At 51.3% G+C, this 25,082-nt stretch overlaps 3 protein-coding genes and 1 long non-coding RNA gene across 6 annotated transcripts in view; 2 read left to right on the top strand and 2 right to left on the bottom strand.

The window, feature by feature from the left end:
• The first annotated feature begins 964 nt into the window (after nt 1-964).
• Nucleotides 965-3,962, top strand: LOC130868935 (uncharacterized). 2 transcript variants are annotated; one of them, XR_009056594.1, is made up of 4 exons: nt 965-1,302; nt 1,690-1,767; nt 2,789-2,996; nt 3,823-3,962. It is a non-coding gene; the product is annotated as an uncharacterized LOC130868935 (long non-coding RNA). The 2 variants fall into 2 exon arrangements; XR_009056593.1 differs by lacking the exon at nt 1,690-1,767.
• On the bottom strand, nt 2,480-9,777 carry Pih1d1 (PIH1 domain containing 1). 2 transcript variants are annotated; one of them, XM_057760971.1, is made up of 10 exons: nt 9,558-9,777; nt 7,334-7,427; nt 6,758-6,824; nt 5,288-5,467; nt 4,403-4,464; nt 4,233-4,314; nt 3,815-3,917; nt 3,572-3,647; nt 3,001-3,144; nt 2,480-2,911 (listed from the first exon to the last, which is right to left on the bottom strand). In XM_057760971.1, the coding sequence occupies exons 2-10, from the start codon at nt 7,421-7,423 to the stop codon at nt 2,876-2,878; spliced, it is 840 nt and encodes a 279-aa protein (XP_057616954.1). In that variant the 5' UTR covers nt 7,424-7,427; nt 9,558-9,777; the 3' UTR covers nt 2,480-2,875. The 2 variants fall into 2 exon arrangements, with proteins under 2 accessions (XP_057616954.1, XP_057616953.1); XM_057760970.1 differs by having other exon boundaries at nt 2,483-2,914.
• Aldh16a1 (aldehyde dehydrogenase 16 family member A1) lies at nt 9,552-23,951 on the top strand. The gene is made up of 17 exons (XM_057760937.1): nt 9,552-9,705; nt 15,188-15,290; nt 16,438-16,564; nt 17,225-17,403; nt 17,481-17,558; nt 17,707-17,888; nt 17,972-18,124; nt 18,442-18,627; nt 18,905-19,000; nt 19,162-19,298; nt 19,419-19,524; nt 19,597-19,727; nt 20,101-20,268; nt 20,392-20,593; nt 22,294-22,479; nt 22,711-22,833; nt 23,358-23,951. The coding sequence occupies exons 1-17, from the start codon at nt 9,616-9,618 to the stop codon at nt 23,517-23,519; spliced, it is 2,409 nt and encodes an 802-aa protein (XP_057616920.1). The 5' UTR covers nt 9,552-9,615; the 3' UTR covers nt 23,520-23,951.
• The window catches only part of Fuz (fuzzy planar cell polarity protein), a 265,069-nt gene continuing 262,231 nt past the window's right edge, over nt 22,245-25,082 (bottom strand). Inside the window, exon 10 of the mRNA XM_057760943.1 lies at nt 22,245-22,255. The gene's annotated coding sequence lies outside the window, so the exon portion shown is untranslated. The remainder of the gene's footprint in view (nt 22,256-25,082) is intronic.

Below are 25,082 nucleotides of genomic sequence, written 5' to 3'. Positions count from 1 at the left end.
GCCCTCACTCTGAACGTCGTTCAGGCTGGCCTTGAATTTAGGGCCCTCCTATGCCACTGGATCAGCTTTCCCCATACTCTTCCGATTCCACTATTCCCTTCGAGTTCTACTTTTCCTCAGGGTTTATCCACCTCCATCCTTGTCTTTCTGAGTTTTCAACTCTCCCCTTTCATCCCTTAGAATTCTCCTCCCTGCTCCTGGGCCCACCACCACTGCCCTTGGTGCCCAGTGGTTCCCTTCGCACTCCCTTAGAATATCCCTGGGCTCTATGACTCTCTGGGCCCCATCGGTTGAGTCGCAGCTTCTTCCTCTGAGTTCTATCCCCACCCCCCAGATGTGTCCCCTACTCCTGCGGACACCCTATCTCTGCGTTCTGGGGCCTGGCTCCTCCCTTTAAGTCTGTCCCAGCTGTGACTTCCTCTCGAGTCCCAGGATCTGTTCCTGCCCAGATCCTCTTTCCAGTAGATTCCAATCCCAACTCTTGGAGTGGGGGGAACCCTAACTCTCTGGTGGCCCTCAAACCAACGCTTTTCCCGGTGCGCCTCCACCTCCAGGCCTCAGCAGGGTGCTGGTTTCCCCACCGTCTCTCTCCCCGCGTCGGGCCACAAATGCATTTGGGATTAAATTTTCATGATGCGGCCCAGGAGGGGACGAGAGAAGCCCATCGAGCGGCAGGCGGGCGCGGACGATCTCGGTCGAGTCTCCAAGTCCCCGGGGAGGAGGGAGGCGGGCGAGCCGCGCGCACGCGCCACCTGGCGGCCGTGGAGTCCCGGACTGCGTGCGGAGGAGGCGTCCGCGGCTCCGGGCCAGGTGTGAGGGAGGAGCAGATGGTGAGGAGGAGGGAGTGGGAAGGGGGCCCCCGCCGCTGCCAAATCCCGGGCGGTCGCCCGCACCGTCACCATGGCGACGGAGGAAGGAGGAGCGCACCCGGTCTCAACACTTTTCTAGGACCTAGAAACTAGTCCTTCGGTGGCCCAGGGAGGGCCTCAGTCTGGACTAGAGCCCCGGTGACCTTCGCGCTTGAGTCAGCCCCGCGCTCGCCCGCCACCCCACGTTTCTTTATGCCCACGGCTTCTAGATGTGACTGTCCTAGCTAAGACGCCTGAGAGGCTAAGGCTTCCTTGCGCCCTCACGTGGGCAGGGCTCGCTAGTTTGCCGACATCCTGGGGCAGGATCGATGTTGTACAGACTAGCGTGGAATCCTCCTGCCTCAGTCTCCAGAGCATGTTACTGAAGGCATACCCACCAAGCTTGGCTACAGGACAGACACCCTTCGGACTTCACCAGCTTTTCTCAGCAACGGTATGGCCATGTTTTCGGTTTTGTTGTTTTCTTTATTGCAGGGTTTTCTGTGTGGCCCTGTGTGTCTTGGAACTCACTCTGTGGAGCGTCTGACATTGAACTCAGAGATCCCCCCCCCCCCCGGCTCGGTCTCCTGAGGGCTGGTGCCCCCACTGCCCGGAATCTCTGAGTTCAAGGCCAGCCTGGTCTACAGAGCGAGTTCCTGGACAAACAGGGCCACACAAAGAAATCCTGAGAGAAACCCTGTCTCGAAAATCCAAAAAAAAAAAAAAAAAAAAAAAAAGAAATCCTGTTTTGAAAAACCAAACAACAACAAAACAAAAGCTAAAAACTACGTTTGGTGCTGGAGCGATGATTCCGTAGTTAAGAGCATTGTTGCTCTTGCAGAGGGCTCGGGTTCAATTCCCATCACCCTTACGATGGCTCATGACCAGAGGATCTGGCGCCCTCTTTTGAATTCTGCAGGTAAAACAGTGTGCATGCAGGTAAACCACTCATACACATAAATAAATCTGGTGTGTGTGTGTGTGTGTGCCCACGCGCTCAGGCTGGGACGCCACAGTGCGCCTGTAGAGGTGAGAGGCCGACTTTTGGGAGTCAGTTTCCTCTACCACGTGGGGCACTGAAAAGGATCTCCAGTCCTCAGGCTCAGCAGCAAGGGCTAGTTCTAGGGCAGGCATCAATAACTACAGAGAAACCCTGTCTCGAAAATCGAAAGAGAGAGAGAGAGAGAGAGAGGGAGGGAGGGAGGGAGGGAGGGAGGGAGGGAGGGAGGGAGGGAGGGAGGGAGGGAGGGTGTAACTCAATGGTGCAGCATGCCTGGCATTGCATGTTTTTCCAGTGTTTCTCTGTGTAGCCCCGGAACTAGCTTTGTAGACCAGGCTGGCCTCAAACTTGGAGATCCACCTGTCTCTGCCTCCTGAGCACTGGGTTAAAGGCGAGGCATGCGTCACCACTGACTCCCTTGCACATGCTTGGCATTAGAGGCCCTGGGTTACAGCTGCACTGAAAAGGGAAGGAATATTGGGAAGTAGAGTGGGAGTGGGAGTGTCCCAAAGGCCAGACCAGCAGGCTGCGCTAGGAGGAAGTGCAGCTGAGTCAGCAGGAAGTGGGGGGTGGGCTTGGGTGTGTTTGTGATAGGAAGCAGGACCCCAGGCATGGACAGAGTTCATGGAGTAAAGGCAGGAGATCCAGAAACGCTGCTTGAGTTTGGTTGCTAAGAGATCAGGTAGTGTACACCTGTCACAAGGGAGCACCCACTGTACAAGGGAAGGCCATTCTAGAGAAGCAAGAGTCAGTGATGTGGGACACTGTTCTGTGAGGTTGCTGGGTGTCTGCAGGAAGTCATGGTCTAGGAAGGAAGGGGTCAGAGCTGAGCCTGGATGCTCTGGGACCATGAAGTGAGAACACAGGAGTAGGGTCAGCACACCAGGGTCAGAGCTGATAGCCCTCTTCCCTTCCACCCGCCATGCCTTCATTTCTGAAGCTGGAAAGAACCGGAAAGACTGTTTACTTCACATTTAAAGAAGACACCAACATGTTCGCCACCTCTGGAGATACAAGGAGATTCCGGTCAAGACACTGACAGGAGGGGCAAGAACACCATCAGCTGCTGAGAAAAGGAAGAGAACAAGGGTTCAGGACCCAGCCTCCTCCGACAGATGCACGGCTCCAGCTTCCTCAAGTCCCGCCAGGTACCTTTCTCCGGTGATGGAAAGCAGCCCTGCTTGCCTCAGGGTTGATCCGCAGGGGAATGGAGGCATTTAGGCGGTACAGTTGCTGGGAGCCTCCCATCACCAGGTGACTCTCTCCAATCTCCAGGGTCAGCCCTTGAGCTCCGTCCTGGGGATGAGGTACAGTCAGCCCACAGCCCCAGCACTGGGAAACTATGGCTTCAAGGTCATACCATGCATGGTTGTGGTTCCAATCCTCAGAACCAAAACAATGCAAACAAAATCAAAGGACAGGAACTCTAAGTCTCGAGGAACTCGGACTCGGGAGAGCAGTGGCTGCACCTGCTGGTTTTCTGGGTCTGGGGACAGCCCCACGTCACTGCCTCCAGAGACCTAACCCAAACCCAGGAGTCCAGGCCCCAGCCTCCTCCCTCAGACCCAGGAGTCCAGGCCCCAGCCTCCTCCCTTAGACCCAGGAGTCCAGGCCCAGCCTCCTCCTTCAGATCCAGGTCTTTAGCTCCTCGATGTCCTGACCCAGTCAGTCCCAGGGTGTCCAGACTCTAGTTCTTTTCTCTGACTAAAAAGCCGGCACTCACCAGCTTTGGGAGGTCAACTTCAGCCAAAAGGAGGTCAGGGGCTTCCAACCAAAGGTTCAGGTGAGGCCGTTCTGGGCTGTATGGGAATGGCAGACTGAGGGTGACCACCTGGTCTGACAGCCCTGTACCCTCTACTTGGCTTCCTGTCCCTCCCTCCCTCCATACAACACTGAGTCTCAGTTCCGTCCCTGCATCCCAAGAGACCCAGGATGGTCATCAGCCCAGGTATTCATGATGGCTCACCCCTCAAGGGTCCCAAGCTCCTGGATCCGAGGGCGTTGCTGGGAGCGGATGTTCTGCTGCGAGATGGAGCCCAGGAAAGGCCGGTACTTCAGCATGCGCCATTCTGAGTGTTGCAGAGGGGGAGGTCGCTGAAGTGGGGTTCCCTCAGGTGGTGCCTCCCAGTCCACAGAGGCTAGGCCACCTTCCCAGACACCTTCTGCTCTGACCTGGCAATCTTGACTTTAGGAGGTCCTACCCACCTTAGCCCCACCGAACCGTCCCCCCCAGCAGACTCCTGCCCCTGCCCCTTCTCAGCTCCACCTTCACTAGGAGAAGCTCCACACCCTCCTGAGAGGTGATGGGGGAAATTGCTGACACACTGGACTCACCTCTCCCAGTGTGCCATCCAGGCCGTTCCCACTGCCCTCCGGCCTCTCACCTGGATTTAGCTGTAAACCATACTTGTCCTCAAGCCCCTCCCTGGCAATGGTGACCACCAGCTCCCGCAAGAAATCGCTGTTCTAAGGTGAGACAAACAAGAGACAGGATGGTGGGGACGGGGTTGGGAGAAGCACCCTCCCCGGGTTTTGTCCCTTACATACACCCCACCTGCATCCTCAGGTAGAAGTTGCTGTTGACGGCAACATCATAGGCAGTACAGCCCTGGCCTTCTGTGGAAAGAAAGAAGGAACAAGGGCCCTGTAACTCTCCATGTAACACCTATAACGAGAACTTACCCAAGGACCAGACCCAAGACACGGGAAGTGAGACCAGCACACACTCCCCAGGCAACTCTGACCAGGTCCTTCTTGGCTTCCAGGCTCAACTCCAGGTTGATGCTCATATCCCCAAGACAGACCCTGATCCTCTCCAGTGGCCCCAAGAACCATCTCCCTCTATCCTGCCCACCTCTAGGAAAAAGCTCATGTCTGCTCTAGAGAACCCTGACTGTCCACACTTACAGTCTCTCCTAATACAGGCCCATCAGTCTAGTCACTGTATCCCCCAGACATGGCCCTTGTCAATTTCCCATGTAGCTCAGCGTGGCCTCTAGCTTTCAGCAATTCTCCTGCCTCAGCATCCTAAGAGCTAATACTGTAAGAGTGAGCCACCATGCCCAGCTCACTAGTCGTCTCTGCTTAAAACCCTCTTCAAATCTTTCCTGAGACAGGTTTCTCTGTCTGCCCTGGCTGTCCTGGAACTCACTCTGTAGACCAGGCTGACCGCAAACTCACAGAGATCTGCCTGCCTGTGCTACCTAGTGTTGGGATAAAGGCGTGCACCACCACTGCCTAATTAACTCTTCAGATCTTCTATCAGACCACTACTGTTCCAGGCAGCCTTCTCTGAAGCCTCCTTAACTCAGTGAAGAGCCCCAGGGCATGTTCCCTGCAGGCCTGGGTCAATCCGCTCTGGCTCCCAACCCTGACTGGAAGCTCCTGAGAATCGCAGGATCTTGAGGGAAGAGACTTGGTGTCTCCTGAGGGTACTGACTTGCATCCAGCTCAGCATGTGGCTCTCCCAGGCTCATGGGGATTCGGAAGCCAGCTTGGTCCTCCTCCAGCATCTGAAGCAGTTCGTCCTCAGTCACGTCCACCGGGGGAGGGATGGAGGGAGAGTGGCAGATGTTGATGAAAACCTTTCCTTCCGATGAGTTGGTCTTTATGCAGAAACCTGCACAAGTGGTTTATCTTGGCCATCTGTCCCTAGGCAGTCTGGTTCTCACCCCACACCCACCCTCTCCCTTTTCTGAGACAAGGTCTCTCACTCTGTACCGAGGCTGGTCCAGACTTGGGATACTCCTGTCTCCTGAGATTACAGGCCCTCACCACCACACCAGTTCCTTCTCCGTTTCAATTTTTATTACATGCACTTACTTTGTGCAAGTATGTGGGTGGGTGTGTGCACACATGTGCATTCATGCCATAGCTGTTGTGCATGATGGTCAGAGAACAACATTCAGGAGTCACCAGGCCTAGTGCTAAGCCCTTTACTTGCTCAGCCGTCTTGCGGGCTCCTCTCACTCTCTGGCTCTGGCCTCTCTGTTCCCCTCTACCTCCCTCAGGCCCCTGCCATTTTCTTACTTTCTTTCTCCATCCCACTTCCCGCTCTGTTCCCTGTGGTCCAGTATTTCCGATCTTCCTACCTGTGCATTCACCTAACTACTTCTAGGCCTTTGTATGCAGTTCTGATCTCTCTACTTCATCCTGTGTCCCCTGCTCCTAGTTTCTACTGACCTCTCTCAGGGTCTCCCATCCTTGCTCTGGGATACTCTACATCTCTCTCTATATGTGTACACACACAGACACACACATATATACATACATGTGCATATACATCTATAAGTATATAAACATGCACACACATGTTCCTATATATACATACATGTTTATATACATCTATAAGTATATAAACATTCACATACATGTTCCTATATATACATGCATGTGTATATACATCTATAAGTATATAAACATGCACATACATGTTCCTATATATACATACATGTGTGTATACATCTATAAGTATATAAGCATTCACATACATGTTCCTATATATATGCATGCATGTGTGTATGCATCTATAAGTATATAAACATGCACATACATGTTCCTATATATACATACATGTGTATATACATCTATAAGTATATAAGCATTCACACACATGTTCCTATATATACATACATGTGTATATACATCTATAAGTATATAAACATTCATATACATTCCTATATATCTATATCTATACATACATGTTCCTATATATACATACATGTGTATATACATCTATAAGTATATAAGCATTCACACACATGTTCCTATATACATACATGTGTATATACATCTATAAGTATATAAACATGCACATACATGTTCCTATATATACATGCATGTGTATATACACCTATAAGTATATAAACATGCACACACATGTTCCTATATATCTATATCTGTTTCTCACCAGGCTGGGGCCTGATCTGTGTAGATTCTGATCTTTCCATCTGGGCTTGCTGGAGCTCTTTGGAAGCCTGTGAAGGGAAAAAAACCAACCCTCCATGATGCTTCTGTCCTGTCAAAACCCTCATGTGCTTCCCAAATGTTTATAGGACACCTCCTCTGTGATGGCTGGGGAGCACAGGTTTTTTACTAATATTATATTATTTTTTTGTTTTTTGAATCAGGGTTTCTCTGTGTAGCCCTGGTTGTTCTGGAACTCACTCTGTAGACCAGGCTGTTCTCAAACTCATAGATATCTGCCTGCCTGTGTATCCCCAGTGCAGGGATTAAAGGCGTGCAGCACCACCACCCGGCTCACTTGTTATATTATACAGTTTAGGCTCCCTTTTCTTTTTACAGGACTCCCAAGATCACCCCAACTCCATTTCTTTTAAAATCTAGTAAACTTTGAGCTAAACAACTACGATTCCCATAGGCCTCCTTGCTACCGCAGGGCATTCTGGGAACTGAAGCAGCATCTCTGAGCGCCAGTGTATAAATATTTAAACACCCAGTTCTCAAAAGTCCAGTCAGGCCGCACCTGCAGTAGCAGCTCCTGAAACCGCACGGTCTCATCACCCATCGACTCTGCATCGCTTAGCTCTGGTGCCAGAAGCTTCGACTCCGCCATGGCCCTGGAAAAAAGTCCTAGGCGTTCAAAACGTGGAGAACTTTTCCCGGACAAACGAAGCCAGTTTATTGCAGGACCTCGGTCGATTCTAACACACCGCACTCTACCCAGAACTCTAAGGTCTGTGTTGGTAATGGTCTACAGTTCCGTGCGAAGAAGGCACTGTCTCCTCAAGTGTGCTGGGTCTCTTGATCGGTCCTGTTTGGCCGATGCGAAAATGAAAAACACACTTCCGGCCTCTGTAACCAAGGAACTGAAGAAGCCACACTTCCGACGACTCAAAGCCCGATCATTCAAGCAGGGCTCCCCCCCCCCACCCCCGCGCTGACAATTTGTATTAGAAAGCTAAAGTCACGCCCCCCTAACCAGCCAATCAAAAGTAAGACCTGAGGCGGCTCGTGAAACGATACACTTCCTGAATCAATAAAACCTACATTTCTGCCCTTCGCTAACAACTGCGGGCGGTTCAGTGCAGAAAGGACTGTCACTGAAAATTTAGTATCTCTGTATGTGGCTCTTGTCTATCATGCGTTAGGCTCTGGGTCCGATCCCACCCAACACACACATCCTTAATTTCAATACTATTAACTACCCTTTTTGGGCAAAATGAAGATTTTTGTTTATAAAAAGAAAAACATGGGGAGGAGAAGCTGGAGAGATGATTCAGTTTTTGAGAGCCTACTGGTCTTCGAAAAGACCAGAGTTTGATTCCCAGTACCCACATGGTGACTCTAGGTCTAGGGGCTCCAACGCCCTCTTCTGGCCTCCTGGGGGTACTCCATTCATGTGATGCACAAGACCTGCAGGCAGGCAAAATACCCATGCATGCAAAACAAAAGCAAATCTTTGCTTACTTTAAAAAGAATAAAATATTAGTGCTAGAGAGTTGACTCAGTGGTTAAGAACACGTTGCTGCCGGGCAGTGGTGGCGCACGCCTTTAATCCCAGCACTCGGGAGGCAGAGGCAGGCGGATCTCTGTGAGTTCGAGGCCAGTCTGGTCTACAAGAGCTAGTTCCAGGACAGGCTCCAAAACCAGAGAAACCCTGTCTCGAAAAACCAAAAAAAAAAGAACACGTTGCTTTCGGAAAGGACAGGTTCAGATCTTAACACCCACTTGATGGTTCACAACCGCCTGTAACTCAGGCCCCAGTGGCTCCACGGCTCTCTTCTGGCCTCCACAGGCACTGTGCCCACGTGGTCGCAGACATACATGCAGAGAAACACCCATACCAGTAAAAGAAAGATAAATATTTTTAGCTGAGTGGAGGCCAGCCTTGTCTACAGAGCAAATTCTAGGATTGAAAGGGCTTCTAGCCCTTCTCTGCTGCCCGTGCCCTTCCTCTTTCCCTCTCCCTTGCTAAACCATAGATTACACCCCTAAAACTAGCCACCAAGGTCTAGTCCCTTGTTTGGCCACTTCCTACTGCTGAGGCTGACCGACAAGGCCCAGTAGTCAAAGTATTGAAGTCCAGCAATCACAAGTCCCCTTTGGCTACCCTAATTAACATGGCCAATTAAAATTAAACACCCCACCCTAACACGGAGCTTCCCCTTTCCCTTTATAAACTGCCATTTGCCCACGTACCACGTCTGCCTTCACTTTATCCAGAGGCAGCGCTTTGTCTCTCCAGGGCCAATATCCTTGCCCCCCAGCCATGGCCTCCTATCCCCTGTCACTGTCCCTCTCGGGCAAATAAATCTTTGTGTTGAGAACTTGGTCTTATGCTCCGATCCTTTCTATTTCTTTTTGGGTTTTCGAGACAGGGTTCGCTGTGTAGCCCTGGCTGTCCTGGAACTCGCTCTGTAGACCAGACTGGCCTCGAACCCAGGGATCCACCAGTCTGTGTCTCCCAAGTGCTGGGATTAAAGGTGTGCGCCACCACCGTCCGGCCAATTTATTTTTTCTAAAGAAATGACGATACGCTGTCCTCCCAAAGCTGGAGCCCTTCTGCTAATGCGGAGACCGCCGCCCCGCCCCGTTGCTGTTATCCAGGAAACTACATTTCCCAGCGTCCGCCCACGGGAGCCATGGTGTGGCTCTAAAGGGGGAGGGACACGCACTAGAGCTCGCGCCCCGCCCTAGCCTGCGGGCCCCGCCCCCTTGACTGGAGTGGGCGGTGCCGCCCTTCGGACCTCCACGTTCCCAAGGTTCTTCCTCAGGCAGTCCTCCGCGGAAGGCGTTCGGCGAGCGATGGCGGCAACGCGTGTCCGACCCTGCGCCCGCGAGATTTTCACGACACTGGAGTACGGACCGGTGCCGGAGAGCCACGCATGCGCACTGGTAAGAGCTTGTCCGCCGGCGGCCGTCTACTCCCTAGCTCAGGCTTACGGGCTGCGTTTGGCGCGCGGGTTCCCGTCGTCCTCTGCGGCATTCTCGGAAGCTCCGCCCCCCCAGCTCGCGTGATTCCCGCCGCGAGTCTCGTGGACGGGCTCGCGTGCCGCACGCCGCCGTGGCGTTTCCTCAGAACCCGTCAGGGAGGGGTGGTCACTACGGCCCGGTATCTCGCGCGGTCCTCGGAGACTCACGGGAACGCTCAGAACCCCAAGATGGTCAGAACTTCTTGTGAACGCCTGCCCCTATACAATGGCCTTATGTTACTCGCTTGAATCCTTCAATTTAGTGGGTTTCTTTTAGAGATTTTCATATTCATAATTAATCCTTAAGAGCCTCATAATCCTGGACTTCTTATTCTTAGGGCTCTTGTAACCCTTCAGGGTCTTCCAGAACCCGCTTGGCTTCCTGGTGGAATTTAGTAGGGTGCCTGGGATTTTTTTGCTCCTGGTCCCACAAATTCTTGCAGCGTCCAGGCAGGTAGATATTAAGGAGGTTGGAGAGATAACCCTCACTACCAGATGGGCTCCAGCTTTGGAAGGACAACATTATAACACTCAAGTTTAAAAGTGTTAATCCCAGCCGGGCGGTGGTGGCGCACGCCTTTAATCCCAGCACTAGGGAGGCAGAGGCAGGTGGATCTCTGTGAGTTCGAGACCAGCCTGGTCTACAAGAGCTAGTTCCAGGACAGGCTCCAAAACCACAGAGAAACCCTGTCTCGAAAAACCAAAAAAAAAAAAAAAAAAGTGTTAATCCCAAAGATTAGAGGAGAAAGACCACCGACCTAAATCATCATGGCAAAATTAATTAAAGCAAACTTTTTTATTTCTACCCTAAGGCGGGGTTCAAGAGGTCAGCCTTGGTTTTTTGTTTTTTTTGTTTTTTTTTTTTTAAAGATTTATTTATTATGTATACAACATTCTGCCTCGATGTATGCCCGCACACCAGAAGAGGGCGCCAGATCTCATTACAGATGGTTGTGACCCACCATGTGGTTGCTGGGAATTGAACTCAGGACCTCTGGAAGAGCAGCCAGTGCTCTTAACCTCTGAGCCATCTCTCCAGCCCCCAAGAGGTCAGCCTTGGATGTGAGGAAGATAAGGTTTTTATATTTTAGGTTTCCAAATGAATTCGGAAGGCAAAATAGTCTTTGAGGTTTCAGGAGCAGACTCAGCAAATTAGTCAGAAGGAGCTTGCTGAAACAGACAGGACTGTAACAAGGTAGCCCTAACCTCTTGAAACAAAGATAGTCTTGTAAGATGGCTACAACTTTTTGAAACAAAGGCATGGTTGCCGTTTCCTGTAGCAGGCAGCACAGAACTATGTGTAGTTAATTTAAGGTTCCAGGTTGGGCATAGCCCAATCCCAGAGAAACAGGTTTAGTCGAAAATAGGAATGAATGAGCCAGCCCACTATGTCTTTACTATAAGATGGTTTCAAGCCTAAGATGGAGGCAGGCTGCTTCATGAAGAGGTGCAGGGAGGTGACACCAGGTGCTGGTTAAGAGGGCAGGGTCTAATCTGATAGCTGGCTGTAGGCTGGTCAGCTATCCCTGCATGGAGTCCAGCATAGGACAGACACTGAGCACTGGTGGTATGGAGATTGTCGTGAGGTGGAGTCTAGTGTTGCTTGACCTTTGGGCTTCTCCACAAACAACCAGAGAAATGCCAGCGTAAAAAGATGCTGCGCTAGGAGTAACTAGAAAAACAGATGCTGGTGAGAGGATTGGGCACAGCCCAGAGAATAGCCGCAGGTGGAGGCTACTTAGTGGTACAATGCCCGGAAATAGCAGTAGTAGGTCGAAGGCGGAGATGGATGGATAGATGAATTGTGCCAACCTCTGTGCTAAGCATGATTTCACTTAATCTGCAGAACAACGGAGAGGGGATTATTCTTGTTATTTTAGTGACAGAACCCAGGGTTGATGAGCTGAGTCATTTTGCCCATAGTCCACACAGCTTGAAGGAGTTTTGACATAGTTGCACACACCAGTAACCCCAGCATTTGGAAGGCAAGGCAGGAGGATTATGAGTTCCAAAACAGTCTCAAAAAATGAGAGAAAGAGCTGGTCCCGTCGCCATGCTTTGGATTCTGAACCTATCACTTCACGTTCTCATCCATGTGTCTGTCTGGCCTATCTCCTCCCTGTCCCCATCCCCCTCCCACCCTCCCCATTTACTCTGACAAAAGTCTCAAGTTTACAGTCTGAGCAGTTCAACTGAGCAAACATGTTTTCCTTGGCTTGAGCTTTGTTTTTGGAAATGTCAATTATTGTACAATTAATTCCATCTAAACATCCTGGATTCTAATTTCTCTCCAAAATAAAATTCCAAAGTTTGGCAACTTTTTGGCTCTAGTTCCCTGATAGAACTCATCTGGACCCAATTGTCTTGGCTTCTTTGGAGACATTTTCAGTTCTCCGTGTCCAACAGACGCTCGTCTCCCTCTCCTGTGGCCTGCCAGAACCCTGTGGACATTCTTGTGGGATTTGTTTTTCCCTTTGAAGGAAGTTTTCCATCTTTCACATGGCAGTCACTGTTAGGAACTCCCGTGTACTCATCACAACTTCAGCAATCAGCAGCCAGTCCAGTGTTCCCTTCTGCTTTTTTCTCTTTTCTCCAGAGTGGTCTAAACAAATGCCAGCTGTGGTGCTGCTTTCCCATAAATATTTCAGTCTTCATTCCTAACAGAAAGGCTTTGCTACACAGCAGCCCTGTTATTCAGTCCTATAGCATCAACTATCATTCAGTACACTTGATGCACAGCTCACGTGCCCGTGCCCCACTTCCGAATGACTCTGGGTGACAGTTTTTTTTTTTTTTTTTTAAATATTTATTTATTATGTATACAATATTCTGTCTGTGTGTATGCCTGATAGCCAGAAGAGGACACCAGACCCCGTTACAGATGGTTGTGAGCCACCATGTGGTTGCTGGGAATTGAACTCAGGACCTTTGGAAGAGCAGGCAATGCTCTTAACCTCTGAGCCATCTCTCCAGCCCCGACAGTTTTCCTTTTTTTTTTTTTTTTTTTTAATTTTTTTTTTTTTTTCAGTTTTCCTTTTTAAAAGATTTTTATCGCCGGGCGGTAGTGGCGCACGCCTTTAATCCCAGCACTTGGGAGGCAGAGGCAGGCGGATCTCTGTGAGTTCGAGACCAGCCTGGTCTACAAGAGCGAGTTCCTGGACAGGCTCCAAAACCACAGAGAAACCCTGTCTCGAAAAACCAAAAAAAAAAAAAAAGATTTTTATCTGTTTATTTTTGTTCTTGTTTTGCTTTTTAGTCCTTCCTGGCTGTCCTGGGACTCACTGTGTAGACCGGCTAGCCTTTAAATCACGGTGATCCTCCTGCTTCACCATCCAAGTTATAGACCTATGCTGCCACACCAAGCCCATTTTGCTTAAAAAAAAAAAAAAAAAGTAAAAATGACAAGCTGGATTGTCAAGATAAGGGAAAAGCAACAGAAAGTGGGAAGTAGATGTTGGATTTAATAACCTCAGAAATGTAAGCAGGAAGAGAAAGCAACGTGAAGCATGCGTGGAGAGTAAGGCACAGTAAAGGCCACAGAAGTAACTGAAGAGGTGCTGTTGAGTGATTCCCTTGTCAGCAGGCTTGGGGGTGTTTTAGCAGGGGCAGAATGTTAGAAAACCCTGGCTAGGCCTGGTAGTGGTGAACACCTTTGATCCCAGCACTTGAGAGGCAGAGGCAGGCAGTTATCTCAGTTAGATGCCAGCCTGGTCTACAGTGCAAGTTCCAGGACAGTTAGGGCGACACAGAAACCCTGTCTCAAAAAATAATAACTAATAATAATAAATAAGCCCCTGGCTAAGGTTATATGTTAGAGGACTGGAGAGATGGCTCAGTTAGCAGAGTGCTTGTTGCACAAGAGTGAGGACCTACATTCAAATTCCGTGCACACAAGTCAAAATCCAGTGCACCCAGGCGTGGTGGTGCACAGCTTTAACTGCAGCACTCGGGAGGCAGAGACAGATGGATTGCTTCTGAGTTCAAGACCAGCCTGGTCTACAGAGTGAGTTCTGGGCCAGCCAGAGCTCAGAGGGCATAAAAAGCAGTACAGCAAGACACATGTAATTCCATTGTGAAAGAGGCTGGGGCAAGAAGATCTTCGGGCCTGCCGGCCCACTAATTGCTAATTGACACTGAGCTTCAGGTTCAGTGAGAGACCCTCTCTGACAAAAGACAGAGGGGCTGGACAGATGGTTCAGCAGTCAAGAGAACTTGCTGCTCCTGTAAGGGACCCAGGCACATGGCAATTCATAACCATCTGTAACTCCAGTTCCAGGGACACTGCCTCTGTATTTTGACCTCTGTGGGCACTTCATATGTGTAATGCACTCACATACGTGCATGAAAAACACTCATACATATAAAAATGAATCACTAATAAATCTTTTAAAAAACAAGATAAAGAGTAATTGAGGAAGACACCCAACATCAGACTTTGGCCTTCACATACAGTGTGCACACACACAAAATAACAGTTACATGGTAGCTAAGTACCAGAGCTGTGACTAAAAGCCAGGCCAGGCCTGTGCAGCAAGTACTTGTCAAGCCTCAGGCACAGATTCCACAGCCTGGTCACCTGCACGGGGCTGCATGGCATTAAGCCTGTTGAGTCCTCGCTGTTCTCCCAGTGGTGGTGGCTGAGATACATAGGAGCAGGGTGGCAGGAGTGGATGTACTTGGCTGCCTTAGCAGCCCCACGAGACACAGAGAAGCACGGGTGATATTTCTTGCAGAATGCCGGCTGGGGACATGGTGTCCTGCACACCAGGTGTCCTGGACCAGTGTGAAGTTGACAGAGCTGAGTACTGGAATGAAGTTGAGCAGTAGAACCCTTGCCTAATGTGCTCAAGGCCCTGGTTCCATCCCAGCACCAAGCACCAAAGAAACACTACTGTGTGCTTCCAAACTTGGTCATTTCTCTATGGAAGGAAATGTTTTATTAATTATTTTTCTTGGAACATTTTTTATTTAAACCAGATATAGTAGTGCACACAGGAGATGGAGACAGGAGGTTCAGGAATTCATTTATGGCACCAGTGAGTTTAGACTACCCTGTCTAAAAAAGAAAGAGAAACAGAAAAAAAAAAGAGTCCAAGATCTTACTATGTAGCCCAGACTGGCCTGGGTACTGGAGCTGTATAGAGTATAGCTGCAGTATTGGCTAACATGAGTTTCAGATGTTTTAATCATAGTGGAAATAATAATAATAATAATAATGGGCTGGAAGTATAATTTGATAGCGCGTAGGTCCCTGAGTTCAATCACCAGCATAAAGCAAACAAAAAACAGAAGGAAAAGCATCAGCCGAGGGCAAGAGTACTAGAGTCTCCTCAAGGAGACTCTGGCTAAGTACTGAGCTGCCCCAGCTGCCTCAGGCCCTTCTCCAAACTCTTGTCTTCCTCCAGGCCTGGCTGGATACTCACAACCGCCTCTTGGGCCACTATATCAATGGAACGTGGCTGAAGCCAGAACACAGGAATCCAGTGCCTTGCCAGGATCCTATCACAGGTTTTTGATGACCCCAGTCATTCGGGAAGGACAAAGGCCTCTCAGAGTTGCAGCCGTATACATACCCAGCAACCTGTACTCAAGCTCCTGAGAGCAAGAGCCGCCATTGATGGTGGTCATGGGATGAGGGTTCTCATCTCTCCTAGTGACAGTCTAACTAATTACAGTTCCTAGTGCACCCCAAAAAGCTCTTTGAAGCCCCTCTCTGTTAAATTTCCTTCCTCAAGCAAAGTGTGGTGGCTCATACCTCTAGTTTGGGCAATCCAGAAGCTAAAGCACGAAGACCATGGGTTTAAAGCCAGCCTGAACTACAGAGTGAGTTCCAGACCAGCCTTGGCTCCATAGTGAGCCACTTAAAAAAAAAGAAGAAGAAAGACAGCTCTGTGGTTAAGTGTTAATGATCTTTCAGAAGACCCAGGGTCACATCAGGTAGCTCACAACCACCTGCAAGTCCAGCTCCAGGCGATCCTATGCCATCTTCTGGTCTCTAGGAGTACCTGCACTCCAGTGCTCGTACCACACAGACACACATATATGCACATAATTAAAAATAGATTTAAAGGGCTGAGTGGTAGTAACACATACCTTTAATCCTAATACTCCAGATACAGAGGTAGGCAGAGCTCTGAGTTCAAGGCCAGCCTGATCTACACAGTGAATTCCAAGATAGCTGATGCTACACAAAGAAACCCTGTCTCAAAAAAAAAAAAAACAAAATAAATAATAAATTTAAAACACCCAGTAAGAGAGGGACTAGCGAGATGGCCCAGTGGTTAAGAACACTGACTGCTTCTGTCAAAAGACCTGGATTCAGTTCTCAGCATCTACATAGTAACTCATAACCACCAGTCCACCAGTGACTCTGGCTCCAGAGGATCTGACACCTGACCCCTATGGGCACTGCGTGTATTATGTGCATACACACATGCAGGCAAAGCATTCATACACATAATAAATCCAAATGAATAAATAAAAGTTTAAAACTCCAATGAAAAGGGAAGAAGGAAAAGGAAGTTGGTTCCTGGCCTCTGGGACGTGGTGAGCAGTGAGCGCAGTGACCAGGGAGTGGCTGAAGTAGGAAGGGCTGACTCTCTCTGCCTCCCTGGTCACCACGGGCTTCCTAATCCATCCCCCACTCGATTCGCAGGAGAAACCCTGGCCAGCTGCCTGCCAGCGCAGGCTGAGGACATCGCTGCAGCTGTGGATGCAGCAAGGACAGCCTTTCAGACCTGGAGCCAACTGCCTGGAGCTGCTCGAGCCCAACACCTGACCCAGTGAGGAAGCCTGGCCAGGCCTTGTCCCTCGGGAGTCACAGGGACTCCATTTCCAAAGAGCCTTTTGCTTTAATGGCTCGTGTTTCCCGCATGCATGTGGGGCTCTAGTGGCCAGAATAGCCGTTGTTTCCCACAGTTCAGCGTCCTGTGGGGGCTCGGTTTCTCAGCACTCCATCAGAATCCAAGCTCCCGGCTTCCCATCACACTTTAGGGACAGCTATGAAGATCCCATTTCCCAATGCAATTGGATCAGAGACTGCGGTTCAAGTTCCTAGTATCTTTGGGACTGGTTGGTAATTGGGGACCAGGACCATTCTATAGTGTTCCCCCCCAGAGGTTTTGTTTGTTTGTTTGTTTTTGTTTTTTTGTTTTTTGTTTTTTTTTTTTTTTTCGAGACAGGGTTTCTCTGTGGTTTTGGAGCCTGTCCTGGAACTAGCTCTTGTAGACCAGGCTGGTCTCGAACTCACAGAGATCCACCTGCCTCTGCCTCCTGAGTGCTGGGATTAAAGGCGTGCGCCACCACTGCCCGGCCCCCCCCAGAGTTTTGAGGCTCCCGTAGATTACATTTCCTATACAGCCTTATGGCTCTGCCCCAGAGGCTTGTGGGAATTATAGTTTAGGTTGCGCTGGGCAAGAACCAACTCCTTATATTTTCTAAAGGTTGGCCAAGATTATCCAGAAGCACCAGCAGCTGCTGTGGACTCTGGAGTCCCTGGTCACTGGGCGGGCTGTTCGAGAAGTTCGCGATGGAGATGTCCCACTGGCCCAGCAACTGCTCCAGTACCATGCCGTCCAGGCCCATGCCCAAGAGAAGGCACTGGCAGGCTGGGAACCTATGGGTGAGAACTTGTAGGCCCCAGAGCCCTCCCGATGCAGTAAACCCCCCTGTCCAGCCCTCATTGTGGATTTTTCACAGGAGTCATTGGCTTCATCCTGCCAACTTCTTTCTCTTTCCTGGACATGATGTGGAGAGTCTGCCCTGCTCTGGCTGTGGGTAGGTGAGGGCTGTGTCCTCCCCATCCCCTTTGCTCAGGGAGGATGTTTGGGGTCTGAGGGAGGAGGGCTGACACCTGGACCCTGGCTGCGAGAAGAAAGAGCCAGAGACTGGACTGCAGGATTCCTCAGTTGTTCCCCTTCCCCAGGCTGCACTGTGGTGGTCCTTGTGCCCCCAGCCTTCCCAACGCCTCTCCTCCTGGCTCAGCTGGCAGGGGAGCTCGGCTCTTTCCCAGGGATCCTCAATGTGGTATGTGGCCCTGCCTCGCTAGGGCCCGTTCTGGCCTCCCAACCTGGAGTCCAGAAGGTGGCCTTCTGCGGAGCTGTGGAGGTATCTAAAGGACTGGGAGTGGGCTGGGCATGGCAGAGGGCCAGGAGGCTCCTGCTGCAGCTGAAACCCGTGGCCTCTCTCAGGAAGGACGCGCTCTGCGACGGAGCCTAGCAGGCAAGGGGCCCCGGCTGGGCCTGGCCCTTGGTACAGAGTCCCTGTTGCTGCTGCTGGACTCAGCAGATGTGGACTCGGCTGTGGAAGGTGTGGTGGATGCCATCTGGTCAGACCGCAGCCTGGTGAGACCTGTGTGCTCGTCCTCAGATCCAGGGGTCCGCCTTATTGCTCCAAATACTTGGGGTGTTCACTCCCAACTTGTTTTACTTTCCACTCTTTGGACCTTTGTATTATTTAAGACAGGGACTTATGTAGCCCAAGCTGGTTTCCAACTCATTATGTAGTCCAGGCTAGCCTTGAACTAATAATGCTCCTGGGATTACCTGCATGTGCCACCAGCTTTGTGCACTGCACCTCATGAGGCCCGGCTCTCTGTGGGAGCCTGTTCTCCCTACACTGCCCCTGACTTTGCTTGCTTCTGATGTACTTTTTCCAACAGGGGGGGCTCAGGCTCCTCATCCAGGAATCTGTATGGGATGAGACTTTAAGACGACTCCAGGCTAGGATGGCGAAGCTACGGAGTGGACGAGGACTGGATGGGGCTGTAGACATGGGGGCTCGAGGGACTGCTGCCCGAGACCTGGCACAGAGCTTTGTGGATGAAGCCCAAAGCCAGGGTGGACAGGTAAGCCCCGATCACAGACAGTCTTAGAGCTCGGCTACCCGACCCCTGTGTGAGAGTCAGAAACTGCTGCTGTGGGACAAGCCCAAAACCCCTGAGTCTGAGGGAGGAGGACCAGGTCTGGATGTCCAGGTTGAGTGAGGAGGCTAGAGATTGGAGCCCTGGATACCTAAGTTCAGAGAGGAGAACAAAGCCTGGAGGTTTAGGAAGGAGGGTTGAGATACAAGTCAGGTCTAGGGAGGACAGACATCTATAACTGTATCTTTCTTCTCCTTCCCAGGTATTCCAGGCTGGCGATGTACCCTCCAATAGCCCATTCTTCTCTCCAGTCTTAGTGTCCGGCCTACCTCCAGCTGCCCCATGTGCCCAGGCTGAGGTGAGAGTCTGAGACTGCAGACGTCCTTCCCTGCCCTCTGTTCCCGTGACCTGTGACCTGGGGCTGTGAACGCACTAGACCGTCACTAGCCTGCTCCCCCAATGGGTGAAGCGCTGACAGGAGGGGCTTGTTCCCAGCGAAGCCCCTGACACCCCTTCTAGGTCCCGTGGCCTGTGGTTGTGGCTTCCCCTTTCCGCACAGCCAAGGAGGCACTAGCCCTGGCTAATGGAACACCACGGGGAGGCAGTGCCAGCGTGTGGAGTGAGAGGCTAGGGCAGGCCCTGGAGCTGGGCTACGGGTAAGTCTGTGCTTTCCCCTTCTGCCACTACCCTATCCCCCCTCAGGTATCTCCCTCTCCTCTGCCCCAGCTTCCTGTCCCCTGCCCTCCCACCCCCTGGTGTCTTTACTTGCCTCACAGGCTCAAGATGGGCATTGTGTGGATCAATGCCCATGGCCTCCGAGACCCCGCGGTGCCCATAGGCGGCTGCAAAGAGAGTGGATCTTCCTGGCATGGGGGCCCAGATGTGAGTGCTCACCTCTCGTATTTGTATCTCTGCACACCCTCGGGTCTCCTTGTGACCATGCGTCTCTCACAGGGTCTGTTTGAGTATCTGTGGCCCTTGGGGACACCTTCCTTGGAGCCCTTCCTTTGCGAGAGTCTCAACTATGACACATTTGGCCTTGCTGTGCCCTCCACACTGCCGTCAGAGCCAGAAACAGAGCCCAGGTGAGCTGTTGCAGGCCTGGTAGTCTAAGGGTGAGGGTGAGGAGGCTAGAGAGGGCACTTAGGGTCTCCAGTTCTGAGTGTAGCTTTCTGGGTCTTAGGACCTCATAGTCCTAATCTTAGGTCTGGAGAATCTCAGTTCTACAATGGTTTGAGCTTTCCCAGAAGCAAGTATCTAGGGGTACCTTGGTGCACATAGGAATTTGAATGTCCTAGAGGCTCGTTACAGTAAGAGTTTTGGATGACCACAGAAGCTCACGGGATAGGAATTCAGAATCCTTCAGAGGTTCATGAGAATAAAAATTTGAGTCCAAAAGGTTCACGGGAGCATGGGGTCTACGTGGACCCAACACCTCCTCATCCTCACTCTGTGTAGCCCAGCACTTGCCTATGGGCTGTTCGTTGGGGGCCGTTTCCAGGCTCCTGGGGCCCGGCGCTCCAGGCCCATCCAGGATTCTTCAGGCAAAGTCTATAGCTGTGTGGCTGAGGGTGGAGCCAAGGATGTCCAAGGTGCTGTAGAAGCTGCTCACCGGGCTGCCGCTGGGTAAGAGGGTCCAACGGAAGTCCTGGGAAGCCCAGAGGTCAGGGCACCTGGGCTGGGAGTCCTGTCTGGGAATAGCTGGGGCCAGGCTATGCCCCTCCCATATCTTGCATTGTTTGCCCACAGCTGGGGGGCCCAGTCTCCAGTGGCCCGAGCAGCCCTGCTATGTGCCCTGGCGGCTGCACTGGAGCGGAAGAAGCCAGCCTTGGCCTCCCAACTAGAGAGCCACGGAGCAGCGCCTGCGGTCGCCAAGACTGAAGTAGAGCTGAGTGTGAGGCGACTCCAGATCTGGAGCACGTGGGTTCAGGACCAAGGCCAGACACTTCAGGTCAGACACCTGTAAGCAGATGGCCAGGGCAGGCAGCAGCCAGGAGTCAGAGCCTAGGCTTAGCCCCAGAAATTCTAGAAAATACAACTAACCTTGATGAGAGGAGCAACAGATCAGTGCTTGACTGAGAACCCAGAGGCTCAGTCAGGGCAGGAGGGGAAGGTTACAGTACTTACAGGACAGCAGGGTGTTCGCGAGTGTACACATGGTCAGAACTTCTCAGGTTATGCCATTTAACATCTGTGGAGTGTAGGCTCGCTTACATACAAGAAGGCTTTGTAAACAGGCATGGTAGTGCAGGCCTGGAATCTCAGCATTTGGAAGATAGAGGCAGACAGATCATCCTTGGCCACATAGTGAAATTCTTTGTCCAGAGAGAGAGGGGGAGGGAGGGAGGGAAAGGGAGAGGTGGCAGGGCTGGAGAGATGGCTCAGTGGTTAAGAACCTGAGGACCCAGGTTCAGTTCCCAGCACGTACATGGCAACTCACACCTGTCTGTAACCCCAGTTCCAGGATACCTGACACCTTCATACAGACATGCATGCAGGCAAAACACCAGGTACATTAAAACAAAAATACTTTGACTCATTCATTTCAAAAAAAAAAAGAGAGAGATGGGCCACAGAGCATGGGTTTGCCCACAGCCTCCCGTGACTACCTAGCTCCCCTTCCAACACTCACATGTGCACATAACTGTGTCTCCTTACCTCCCACACACACGTAGACACATAACTCAATAAATCAAGCCAGTACTCTGGAGGCAGAGGCAGACAGATGTTCCAGTTCAAGGTCAGTAGGCTGTACAGAGAAACCCTGTCTCAAAATATCAAAATAATTTAAATAAATAATACATAAATCAGCAGAAGGGGTTGCACCCTTGTTTGTTTGTTTGTTTTGTTTTTCGAGACAGGGCTTCTCTGTGTTGCCCTGGGTGTCCTGAAACTCACTCTGTTGGTTTTTTGTTTTGTTTTGTTTTTGTTTCCAAGACAGGGTTTCTCTGTAGCTTTGGAGCCTGTCCTGGAACTAGCTCTTGTAGACAGGCTGGCCTCGAACTCACAGAGATCCACCTGCCTCTGCCTCCTGAGTGCTGGGATTAAAGGCATGCACCACCACCGCCTGGCCTGAAACTTACTCTGTAGACCAGGCTGGCCTCGAACTCACAGAGATCCACCTGCCTCTGCCTCCTGAGTGCTGGGATTAAAGGTGTGCGCCACCACCACCCCTCGCCCAATGCACATTTTTAGTCCCAGCACTCGGGAGGCAGAGGCAAGATCTCTTGAGTGCAAGGCCAGACTGTTCTACACAGGGAGACCTTGTCTCAAAATAAAACAGAAAACAAACCAGACCCAAATAAGGATTAGAGTTCAGTGGGAGAACACTTGCCTAGCCCTAGCATGCTTGGAACCCTCTACAGTACCACAAAACACTGAAAAATCTCAGCTACTCCATAGGCTGAGGCAAGAGCATGGCAAATTGAAGGCAAGACACAGAGGCCCAGCGAGGTTTCACTCATTCAGATCCACATAGCCAGCAGTGGCCACTGGGCTCCAGGGTTTTGTTCCCTAAAGCAGCACCTCTAGTCACACTTTATTGGAGTTGCTCTGAAGATAGGAACATGTCAGATGTGGGGAGGGGAGGAGGGGGCAGGCAATGGGGAAGGCTCTGGGAACTTGTCCTTGATGTGTCATCTGTCCTCGTAGGTAACTGGGTTGAGAGGCCCTGTGCTCCGGCTTCGAGAGCCACTGGGAGTGCTGGCTGTGGTGTGTCCTGATGAGTGGCCTCTGCTGGCCTTTTTGTCACTGCTGGCCCCCGCCCTGGCCCACGGCAATGCTGTGATCTTAGTACCCAGTAGGGCTTGTCCTCTTCCGGCCCTGGAGGTCTGTCAGGTAAAATCCTCTGCCTCCCCTCCTGCCTATGGCTGCTCCTAGGTCTTCTGGAGCTCTGCTGGCCTCCTCCGCCCTGGTAGCCGTGGTAACTTGAGTCCCAGCACCCCATCCAAGCTTCTATCACCCAAATCCTATTCCCTGTAGGAGCTCCTACAGCCACTCCCAGCTGCCCACTCCTCACCTGCCCTATTGCTGCTTGGCCCCTGGGCATCTTACTCCCTCACATCCTAGGACATAGCCACCCTGTTTCCTGCTGGCCTTGTGAACGTACTGACAGGAGATCAGGACCACCTGACGCGTTGCCTGGCCTTACATCAGGATGTCCAAGCCCTGTGGTACTTCGGTTCTGCCCAGGTACTTCAGAGTCCTTGGTGGTGGTGGTGGTTTATTTGAGACAGGGTTTCTCTGTAGCCCTGGCTGTCCTAGAACTCACTATGTAGACCAGGTTGGCCTTGAACTCACAGAGATCCACCTGCCTCTGCCTCCTGAGTACTGGGATTAAAGGCGTGTACCACCACTGCCTGAAGGAAGAGGGTCTTCATTAAAGGGCCTAAATGCCTCCCCTGCCCAAAGACATCTTTTTGGAAGACCTGTTGCTAAGGACTGCACCCTAGCAATATCCTGAGCTCCAGGTCTACCCTCCTAAACCATCTGTTGGTGAAGGGAAGTCCCCATTGGCAAAAGCCTTGAACAGGAGCAGTAGGGAAGACGGGGTCCCTGGCTCTACTCCCTCTGCATCTGGAAGGAATGCTGGCCAGGATCCGAATGTCCAGCCTTGTCAGGCACTTACGTCCTCAGGCCCAAGTCCTCGTTGCTAAGGAAGCAGCTGTTCAGCAACTAAACTACTGGCAGTACTAATCACTGTCTCCCCATCCCAGGGCTCCCAGTTTGTGGAATGGGCCTCTGCAGGAAACCTCAAGTCTGTGTGGGTGAACAGGGGCTTCCCAAGGGCCTGGGATAAGGAGGTCGAGGGGGCAGGACCCGAACTGAGTCAGCATGCAGCACGAACCAAGGCCCTATGGCTGCCGATGGGGGACTGATGCCTGGAGCTACCCACTCTTGCATGCCCAGAGATACCAGATGCTTGGAATTTTTCTCTCAAATTTCCCATGGTTTCCAATAAACTGAGCAACTTCTACTGCTTTTGAGAGTGCGGGAACAGTGGCTTCTTCGTGTGTGGCCCTGTAGACAACCCTGGGGCAACACTGTTTATGGGATGGATAAAGGGAGCTCAGCCCCATCCAGCACTCCAGGGTCATGAGGAGTTAGAGGGAAGTCCCTGGAAGGCTCAGCGGTGGGTGAGCTGCCTCCTTCCTAACAGTCCTCTCTCTGAGCTGGAAGATCTGTATCCCAGCACATCTCAAGGGGAAGGAGATCTGCCTGTGCAGCCAGAGCCAGGGGCCATCACTACTGGGCCAGGTAGTGAGGGCACAGCTGCCAGGCAGGACCTGGCTTCCTGGACCTAGACTGTGAATAGGTGTTTGCTCTCAACAATCCCCATGGATTTAGCTGTAGTTTGGCTTTTTTTGGTTTTTGTTTTTTTGAGACAGGGTTTCTCTGTAGCTTTGGAGCCTGTCCTGGAACTAGCTCTGTAGACCAGGCTGGCCTCGAACTCACAGAGATCCACCTGCCTCTGCCTCCCGAGTGCTGGGATTAAAGGCGTGTGCCACCACCGCCCGGCTTGGCTTGTGTTTTTGCTTGTTTTTCCCCATCTGGTCATTTTCAGTAAGGCCTCAAGGTATAGCTCAGCAAGTCTGTACATCCGATCTTCATGCCTCAGCCGGAGCCGGGTCATAGACGTGTGCCTCCAAGCCTGAGTTTTGGAAGAAAAACATTAAAGTTGTTTTGAAACAGGGTCTCACTATGGAGTCCTGACTGTGTGTGTGTGTGTGTGTGTGTGTGTGTGTGTGTGTGTGTACTTATGGGCATCAGTTCTCCACCCCCATGTTGGTTCAGGGGATCACGCCCAGATGTTCCTGCTGGGCAGTCAGAACCAGTATCATTTTATCAGCTAGGCCATCTCAGCAGCCCCTGGTCTGGAATTCTTGTGATCCTCCTGCGTTTGCCTCCCGAGATCTGGGATTCTATGTGTGCACACCCTGCGCTTCCTTAACCTCCTCTACCAAGCCTTTTTGCCATGGACAGTCATAGAGCAAGAAACAAGAATGGGTACAGAGTCTCCGATACTCACTGAGGCCGAATATGACGGCCACAGGAAAGAGAAGTGGATGGAAGACACCAGGATGGCCTAGGTGTTGCAGTAACCCTATATCTGGGCTACAGCTGACTGGTTGACTCACTACATGCTGTCTAGGCATGCTCGCTTGCCCTCTCCTCCTCGTCTTCTCTTCTCTGTTTCGCACCTTCTCTCTCTCTCTCTCTCTCTCTCTCTCTCTCTCTCTCTCTCTCTCTCTCTCTCTCTCCTTATCAGTGTTGCCTGGGGCACTGGGCAGAGGGAGGCTATCTTAATCCATTTTCTTTCTTTGTTTTGTTTTTGTTTGTTTGTATTTTTGAATGCAGCCTGTCCTGGAACTCGCTCTGTTGTAGGATCCACTGTACAAAGTCAGCTGGGGTTCCTGCATTGGGGGGACGCTAAGGCTAAG

The sequence above is a fragment of the Chionomys nivalis genome (genome assembly GCF_950005125.1).
Source record: "Chionomys nivalis chromosome 23 unlocalized genomic scaffold, mChiNiv1.1 SUPER_23_unloc_1, whole genome shotgun sequence".
Classification (NCBI taxonomy): domain Eukaryota; kingdom Metazoa; phylum Chordata; class Mammalia; order Rodentia; family Cricetidae; genus Chionomys; species Chionomys nivalis.
Note: the sequence above shows the minus strand (reverse complement) of the source record. Positions and strands in the feature narration are given on the sequence as shown.

Excerpts from the sequence above, each read along its gene's own strand:
- Aldh16a1 (XM_057760937.1), top strand. The coding sequence starts at position 9,616 with ATGGCGGCAACGCGTGTCCGACCCTGCGCCCGCGAGATTTTCACGACA. Across the intron at positions 18,628-18,904 it reads CCCAAAGCCAGGGTGGACAG|GTATTCCAGGCTGGCGATGT; the intron begins GTAAGCCCCGAT and ends TCTCCTTCCCAG. Across the intron at positions 20,269-20,391 it reads GCTCACCGGGCTGCCGCTGG|CTGGGGGGCCCAGTCTCCAG; the intron begins GTAAGAGGGTCC and ends GTTTGCCCACAG.
- Pih1d1 (XM_057760970.1), bottom strand. The coding sequence starts at position 7,423 with ATGGCGGAGTCGAAGCTTCTGGCACCAGAGCTAAGCGATGCAGAGTCG. Across the intron at positions 6,825-7,333 it reads TTCAGGAGCTGCTACTGCAG|GCTTCCAAAGAGCTCCAGCA; the intron begins GTGCGGCCTGAC and ends TTCCCTTCACAG. Across the intron at positions 3,918-4,232 it reads TGGTTTACAGCTAAATCCAG|AATGGCGCATGCTGAAGTAC; the intron begins GTGAGAGGCCGG and ends TGCAACACTCAG.